Genomic DNA, 9,012 nt, shown 5'->3' with positions numbered 1-9,012 from the left:
TTTCTAAAGCGGACCTTGCGTACCATGGAAGTACGTCTGCAATGCTCGAACATTTAAAGAGGAGGAACGTCAAACTTACATAACAACCTCATGCAAGATTTCAAAGCTGAAAGTGAAATAAGATCCATTTGTAATAATCATCAGATACATAATCCGATTGGTCGACTAGTCGTTTTATTTGTTGATGACTATTCGACCATCAGAATAGTTATTAGTTGCAGCCCTGATATATATATATATATATATATATATATATGTGTGTGTGTGTGTGTGTGTGTGTCATAGCCAAAGTGTCTAATACGGCAACCAATATGAAACTAGATGAGTAATTTTCCTGCTACTACTCAAACTCAAAAACATTTCTTCTCAGTTTCCCTTACAAACTTCTAAAAACTCTGGAGTCTAAAGGGTTAAAACCTCTTCTACTTCTGGAGTCTTTGTTTCCAGATGCTTGTATTTGTGGTGGTGCTTCATTTCAAGGTGTCTTCTTACGTTGTATTCCTTCATTCCAGCCTCTCTGTCTCCACACAGAAGACACACAGCTTTGTCCTTTACATCCACAAACATATTCTCTGTTTACAAAGTCCACTTTTCCTTTAGCCATTTTCTGGGGAGAGGGGTTGTTGACAAAGGTGAGCAGCTCCGTCAGGTTTCTGGAGACTCGGTGAGGTACTCGCTCGCGGGCCTGTGATTGTAAATGTACTGGCAGTGCATTGTGGGACTTGTAGTATTATGGTGGTACATGTGCTGTATCAGCAGACCAGCTCTAATAGTGATTAGATGTGATCATGCAGAACAAAGATAGTTCATTCACGACCCGGATGTGGCCCGTGGGCCTTACGTTTCACACGTGATTTAGACTGAATCATTTTCCACATATAGAAGGTGGCTTTTGACATCCTCTGTTAGAGCTCATGTGGTACTTTAAATCATCATTTTGTTTGAAACATTCTCCACATGTTGGACAAGAATACAGCCTCTCAGCTGTGTGAATTCTCATGTGGCGCACTAAAGTACCCCGGCGACCGAAACATTTTTCACATGTTGGACAGAAAAATGGCTTCACACCTGTGTGAATTCTCATGTGGTACACTAAAGTACCCTGGTGATTGAAACATTTTCCACATGTTTGACAAGAATACGGCTTCTCACCTGTGTGAGTTGTCATGTGGCGCACCAAATAAGTATTTTGACTGAAACATTTCCCACAGGTTTGACAAGAATATGGCTTCTCTCCTGAGTGAATTCTCATGTGGCGCACCAAAGCACCCTGGTGACTGAAACATTTCCCACATGTTTGACAAGAGTACGGTCTCTCTCCTGTGTGATGTCTTAGATGACCAGTTAACTTACTTTTAATTTTAAATTGTTTCCCACAGAACTTGCAGCAATGTTGTCTCTCATCTCTGTGGACTGTTTTATGTTTTTGAAGAGATTTTAGGTTAACAAATCTTTTTCCACAGGTGTAACAAAAGTGCAGCTTCTCAGCAGTGTTGTCATTACAATGACTTTCTAACAGAAAGGACTCTCCTACGTTCTTATTTGTCTCAGTTAGACAGCTCTTTTCTGGCTGTGTATCTGCACACGTTGTTGGTCCTGAACCTTCAACCATGCTTTCCTCTAAAGGTGAATGGTGGTCTCCAAGAGGGCTATAAGAGGGAGTATGGTCCCTGTTTGGTTCTGGATCACTGTGACCATCTTCCTCATGAGCAGCCGGTATTGAAAACTGATCAGTTTCATCCTTCAGCCAAAGCTGCTCTTCCTCCTGACTGCTGAGGAGTTCCTCCTCTTCCTCTTTAATACGAGCAGACTCTGGTTGCTCCTGGTCCAGGTTTGAGTTCTGGTTGCACAGCTGCTGGTCATCTTGAAGAGCTTCATCCACCTTGTAGACATATTGATGTGGAACCACTGGAGGGATAAAGGGACAAATGAAAAACATGAAGAAAGATTTTAGTTTAGGTTAATTACTAGGGTTCCCCAAAAAAACAAAATTAGGACTTAATATTTATATTATTAAGTAGAGGAAGGGAGTAGTCTCCCTGTAGAGCGCTGATCATGATTTTCCCCTTCAGAAGGGGAACATCATCTTAGCGTCATACAGGAGGAGGGTGTTGGGGCCGTGCACGCTGCACATCTGTTTTGCTACTTGTTTCATGGAGAAACAAAACACGGAGCAGAGAGGAGCAGGAGAAGAAGATGGAGGAGGGGTAGGAGGAGAAGCTGGAGGAGGAGATGGAGGAGAGGCGTTAGTGGGAGTGGCCATGAGAGAGAATGAGAGAAAGAAAACAACTGGCACACTGGCTATTAATTACTCACACAATATAATTTAACCCTTTAAATCCTGACCTTAGATTTTCTTTTAAGGTCAAAGTATAACTCCTCCCTGAGCCGCCACTTTACCGTGGTGAAGGAGTTTGGGCATCCTGATGATCCTAGGAGATATGTTATCAGGGGCTTTATGCCCCTGACAGGGTCACCCATGATAAACAGGTCTCTAAGGGAGGGACCAGACAAAATGCGATGCAATAGACCCCTATGACGACAAAAAAAACTATGGACCCAGGTGTCCCTTGCCTTGCTCGGACATGGGTCACCGGGGCCCCCCTCTGGAGGCAGGCCTGGATGTGGGGCACAGACGGGAGCATTTGGTGGCCGGGCCTTTGCCCATGGGGCCTGGTCGGGCTCAGCTTGAAAGGGTGACATGGGCCCCCCTGTGGGCTCACGACCTGCAGGAGAGGCCATAGGGATCGGGTGCTGGTTGGCAGCCAAAGGCAGGGACCCTGAAGATTTTATCCGTGGCTGCAGAAGATAGCTCTAGGGACGTGGAATGTCAATTCTGTAGCGAGGAAGGAGCCTGAGCTGGTGCACAAGGTTGAGCGGTTCCGGCTAGTTATTGTTGGACTTACCTTAATGCACGGCTTGGGCTCTGGAACCACTGTCCTCAAGAAGGGCTGGACCCTCTTGTATTGTGGAGTTGCTCCTGGTTAGAGGTGCTGAGCAGGTGTGGGCATGCTCATTGTCCCCCGACATGGTGCCTGTACATTGGGGTTTATCCCGGTAGACAAGAGGGTAGCCTCTCTCCCCCATCAGGTGGGGGGACGGGTCCTAACCATGCTCATGCACTGAGCAGCAGTTCAGAGTACCCACTCTTTTTGGAGTCCTTGGAAGGGAAGAGGTCTTGGAGAGCACTCCTTCCGGGAACTCCCTCATTCTGCTGGGGGGTTTCAATGATCACGTGGGCAATGACAGTGAGACCTGGAGAGGCGTGATTGGGAGGAGCGCCCCCCCCGATCTGAATCTGAGTGGTGTTTTGTTATTGGACTTATGTACCATGTACATTTAGATGGCGCCGACTGAATGGCAGCCAGTTACGGCAGCTCTGACGCTCTTCATTGTTTATTTCCTTTACACTTTATGTGTCTACAGTAGTCGCTCCTGTTCACATCCATACTTGGATGTGAAGCTAGTGAGAACTGGTTCTGTGTTTTTACTGCTTTTTGGACTTTTATACACTGCGTCGGCCAACGCATCCAGCTATGGCTCAGTTGATTACACTCGGGAGCAGCTACTAGCACTTAGCCAAGCTAGGCTACCCCACGAGGAGAGACTGAATATCCCCGCCGAACTGAGGAGGAGGAGGAGGGGATGCAGAGCCGGAGTTAAGCGCCGTGAGAAGAGACGAAGGTACAAACCATGCCTTCCATCTGTTATCAGGGGAAACGTGAGGTCTCTCATGAACAAGATGGAAGAGCTAGCGGCGCTAACGAGGCTACAGCGGATGTACCGGGAGTGCAGTCTGATTCACTTTACGGAGACCTGGCTAAACGAGCTCACCCCGGACTCACTGGTGCAGCTGGATGGATTTCATTTTGTCAGAGAGGACAGAAACTTAAGGGAGAGTGATAAGAAGAAGGGCGGGGGAATAGCAATGTTTGTGAACAACAAGTGGTGTAACCCTAGGCACACTCATGTTAAGGAGCAACAGTGTACTAGGGATATTGAGCTGCTAGCTGTTAGCATTCGGCCATACTACCTGCCGAGGGAGTTTTCACATGTCATTGCAATAACGGTGTACATCCCCCCCTCGGCCAACGCCAATGCAGCCTGTGAGCTTCTCCACAGTGTTGTGGCACAACTACTGACAGCGCATCCTCAAGCCTTTCATCTCATCACTGGGGACTTTAACCATGGTTCCCTGTCTGCTACTCTCCCTAACTTCCATCAGTATGTGGACTGCTGCACCAGGGGCAATAAAACTCTGGACCTGCTGTATGCAAACACAGCAGACGCCTACAGCTCCCACCCCCCCGCTTGGCTGCTCAGACCACAACCTGGTCCATCTGCTCCCTGTTTACATACCTACGGTGAAGAGATTGCCCCCCACCAAAAGGTGTGTGAAAATGTGGTCTGAGGAGGCCAGTGAGGCACTGAGGGACTGTTTTGACACCACTGACTGGGAGGTGCTCTGTGGGCCACACGGACAGGACATTGACAGTTTAACGGACTGCATCACTGATTACATTAACTTCTGTGTAGAGTCCACCGTGCCCACCAGGAGGGTGCGGTGTTTCTCAAACAACAAGCCTTGGGTGACTCCTGAGCTGAGAGCCTTGCTGCTGGACAAAAGAAGGGCTTTCAAATCTGGAGACAGAGAGGAACTGAGGAGGACACAGAGGGATCTTAAAAGAAAGATCAGAGAGTGTAAGGACAGCTACAGGAGGAAAATGGAGGACCACCTGCAGCAGAACAACGCAAGGGAGGTTTGGAGAGGACTCCAAACTATTTCAGGGCAGGGCAAGGGCAAGAGGAGGGATCCTGCAGCTGGAGATAGAGACTGGGCTAACAAGCTAAATCTCTTTTTCAACAGATTTGATACTGGGCCTACTCCCAACCCTGTCAGCTCGAGCACAGACCAGCATACCCCCAGCTCCCCTTGCATGTTTGACACCTCACTACAACCACCATCACCATCATCTCTGAATCTCGCACCCTCCCCCTCACCACTATCACCATCTCCGGAGCTCTTACCCTCCCCCTCACTCCACCACCACATCTGGGGCTCTCCTCTCCACCACCCCCTTTTCTCCTCACACCGACAGTGGATCAGGTGAGAGTGCAACTAAAGAAGATCAAAGCCAGGAAAGCCACGGGTCCTGATGGCATCAGCCCCAGACTCCTCAGGGACTGTGCAGACCAGCTATGTCAGGTGGTCTGCTACATCTTTAACCTGAGCCTGAGTCTGGAAAGAGTTCCGGTCAAGTGGAAAACTTCCTGTGTGGTCCCAGTACCCAAGATCCCGTGTGCCAGGGAGCCCATCCACTTCAGACCTGTGGCCTTAACCTCTCACCTGATGAAGGCACTGGAGAGGATCGTCCTTAACCATCTCCGCTCACTGGTAAGCCCAAATATGGATCCTCTGCAGTTTGCATACCAGCCTGTCATTGGGGTGGACGACGCTGTCATCTACCTGCTGCAGAGATCCCTGTCTAACCTGGAGGGCACTGGAAACACTGTGAGGATCACTTTTTTTGATTTCTCCAGTGCTTTTAAAACGATTCAACCTTTACTACTCAGGATGAAGCTGGAGAGGGTGGGGGTCAGTGACCATCTGACTGCATGGGTCATGGATTACCTTACTTACAGACCCCTGTATGTAAGGCTGAGGGACTGTGTGTCAGATGTGGTTTTCTGCGGCACAGGGGCCCCTCAGGGCACAGTACTATCACCTTTCCTCTTCACCCTGTACACATCTGACTTCAGGTATTCCACGGACAGTTGTCACCAAGTTCTCCGATGACACTGCCATAGTGGGATGTGTGTCCAAGGGAAACGTCTACGAGTAAAGGAAAGTCATCATGGACTTTGTCGACTGGTGTGAGCAGAATCACCTTCTAGTAAATGCCAGCAAGACAAAGGAGATGGTGATCAATTTCCAGAGAAAACCCTCCTCTACTGCACTGTTAAACATCCAGGGACTTGACATCGAGAGAGTGAGGACATACAAGTACCTGGGTGTCTACCTAAATAATAAACTGGACTGGACAGATAACACTGACTCTCTTTATAAGAAGGGTCAGTGTCGCCTATACCTGCTGAGGAGTCTGGGATCCTTCGACGTGAGCAGGCAACTTCTGAGAACTTTCTATGAGACCGTGGTGGGATCCGTGGTTTTTTATGCTGTGGTGTGTTGGGGAGGGGGGTGTTCTCAGCGGGACAAGAACAGATTCAATAGACTGGTAAAAAGAGCTAGCTCAGTCTGTGGCTGCCCTTTGGACTCCATTGAGGTGGTGGTGGAGAGTTCTGGCAAAACTGTCCGCCATCATGGACAACACCTCTCACCCTCTGCATCAGACTATGGGGGCCTTAGGCAGCTCCATCAGTGAAAGACTCCTACACCCGAAGTGTAAAAGGGAAACGCTTCCGCAGGTCCTTCATACCCACAGCAATCAGACTGTATAATGCTGCATTACATTCTACTGCATCACCGGAACCCACACTCACATGACGGTATGACCGACAGCTAATGATGCACTTTTATTGTATAGTGTATATAATGTTTCTTTCATTTAATTGTATTTTTATTTAACTTGTTTTATCTCCTTTTGAGCTGCTGAAACAGGAAACTTTCCCCATGTGGGATTAATAAAGATTATCTTATCTTATGTGCTTGTCATGGATTGTCCATAAAGAACACCTTGTTCAGGCATAAGAAAGTCCACATGTGCACTTGGCACCAGGACACTAGACCGTAGTTCGATGATCGACTTTGTAATCGTATTATTGGACTTGCGGCCGCATGTCTTGGACACTCGAGTGAAGAGAGGGGCGGAGCTGTCAGCTTATCACCACCTGGTGGTGAGTGGGCTTAGGTGGTGGGGGAGGATGCCAGCCAGGTCTGACTTACCATTACCATTTAAATGTTCTCTGTAGGGTTAATTAACATCAACATGTTAGAGATCTGAACTTAAAAAATATTTAGCACGACTCTGCTAAATGAAACGCTTTATCAGGACATTTTCACTTGTTTCTCTTGTGGAAGTTATCTGGGGAAGCACTGTATTGTTCTGATATTTCAGAAATGAATGTGTTAGATCAGATTATTACAGCTTATTAAAATTAAATCATTTCTAGAAGAGCTGGATCCGCCATCAATAGGGGAGCACCAGGACAGAATGTTAAACTCAGACATTAGGGCTGCAACGATTAGACAATAGGCGACAATAAAAATAGTCGACAACGAATTTAGCCGTCGACTATTGTCGGCAAAAAAAAAAGAAAGAAAAAAAACTACAGATTGAGACATCGTCTTCTAATCCTATCTCTGCTGAGAGTTGCGCAATGCACATGTGCAAAGAGGGGAAAAACATAAAGAGTGAGACATCGTCTCCTTTTTTTTATCTCTGCTGAGAGTTGCACATGCGCAGTAAAGTCCGCCAGGGGAAAAACATGGTGGCGGACCAGAGACCACGGCAGAGAACGTTTAAAGTCTGGGATAACTTCACGTTAAACTTACAAAATACATTAAATACATGTGAGATTTGCAAAGCCGACCTTGTGTACCATGGAAGTACGTCTGCAATGCTCGAATATTTAAAGAGGAGGCACGTTGGACTTACTTAACAACCTCATGCAAGATTTCAAAGCTGAAAGTGAAATAAGATCCATTTATAATAATCATGAGTATTAGTTTCATTAGTCGGTGACTAATCGACCATCAGAATAGTTATTAGTTGCAGCCCTATCAGACATTACGCAAAAAAGAGAAAAAACTATGGTAAACTAAATGATTTGCTGATAAAACGAATCATGTTTCAGATTAACATGATATGATGTGAATAATGGAGTCCTGGTGGTTGTACTGAGTCTTTGATGAAAGTAGGAGAGAGAAGCTCTGGACTGGTGGCTGATGGTGTGTGTGAATGGGGTCTATATAGAAAAATGAGCTTTGCTGATGACTTAGCCTGAGTGTGTGTGTGTGTGTGTCAGGTTTTCTACATGGTCCCTGACAAATAAAGCAAATAAATCTAAACTAAATGTACCGTAGAGCTTTGATCAGGATCCTCCATGAGTCCATGTGTTAGTTCATTCAGACCATCCCAGTGTTTCATACCTGTTCTGATTAACTTTATCTGTGGATTCCAGGTGATATCCAGCAGTCTGCGCTGACGATCGATCTCTTCTTCGTACTGGACGATGGTTTTTTCAAACTCTGTGAATATTTCTTCAGCAGCAGCAGTTAGTCGCTCGCTGATAAACTCTCTCAGATGCTGAACTGAAGACATTGTTGCTGAAACACTGAAATATTCAGCTGAGAGACGACAACACAACCGTCTTCCTGCTCCGTCCTCACACGAGGAAAGCTAACGATGCTGCTAGCGGCTTGTTTACTTCCGGTTGGTGTCACACTGGGAAGGTCCGGGTGGGGAGGACCGATGACTTTTATTCCACCTCAAACATCCGTTTTATTTTCTTTTAATCTTTAATCAGGGCCTATCATATAATCTATGACGTATTTATTCTGCATTCAACGAAAGCAAAACGATTTTGAACAACAAATATACAGGTGCTACTATATGCTGTTATTAAATCATGGCTCAATCATTTATGTTTGTGTTTTTCAGTCTTTCAGAGCTGCTGCTCGACTCTAAACGGGAACATGGAAGAGAGACTATATTTCTCCTGCTTTAGCTCCACTGCAATGGCTGCCTGCTTTTTAAGCTTAATTTTAAACTCTTTTATTGTGTTTGAGTTGCTGTCCTACGTCTGTCAGCTGGTGCATGTCCACTCCCATTCCTGGTCACTCAGGTCCACGTTAGACTGTCTGATCTAAATTCCACAGAGAAAACATGGCTGGCTCTCTGGCTCTCTCTTTTTCAATCTTTATTCCAGAAAAATGCGGTTTACAGACATAATGATCACATAGGAACATAAGGACAGCAGAATGACATGTTACAAAAAATATAGTTAAATAACTTGGCAAAAAAAAAAAAAAAAGAAAAGACATTGTGGTTA

The 9,012-nt window shown here is 46.1% G+C and overlaps 1 protein-coding gene across 1 annotated transcript; it reads right to left on the bottom strand.

The window, feature by feature from the left end:
- Window positions 1-336: 336 nt before the first annotated feature.
- Window positions 337-8,394, bottom strand: LOC121645131 (zinc finger protein 501-like). The gene is made up of 2 exons (XM_041993529.1): window positions 8,111-8,394; window positions 337-1,908 (listed from the first exon to the last, which is right to left on the bottom strand). The coding sequence occupies exons 1-2, from the start codon at window positions 8,280-8,282 to the stop codon at window positions 866-868; spliced, it is 1,215 nt and encodes a 404-aa protein (XP_041849463.1). The 5' UTR covers window positions 8,283-8,394; the 3' UTR covers window positions 337-865.
- Window positions 8,395-9,012: the final 618 nt, after the last annotated feature.

Source organism: Melanotaenia boesemani, chromosome 8 (genome assembly GCF_017639745.1).
Source record: "Melanotaenia boesemani isolate fMelBoe1 chromosome 8, fMelBoe1.pri, whole genome shotgun sequence".
In the NCBI taxonomy this organism is placed as follows: domain Eukaryota; kingdom Metazoa; phylum Chordata; class Actinopteri; order Atheriniformes; family Melanotaeniidae; genus Melanotaenia; species Melanotaenia boesemani.
This window is presented reverse-complemented; position numbering and strand designations above follow the sequence as displayed.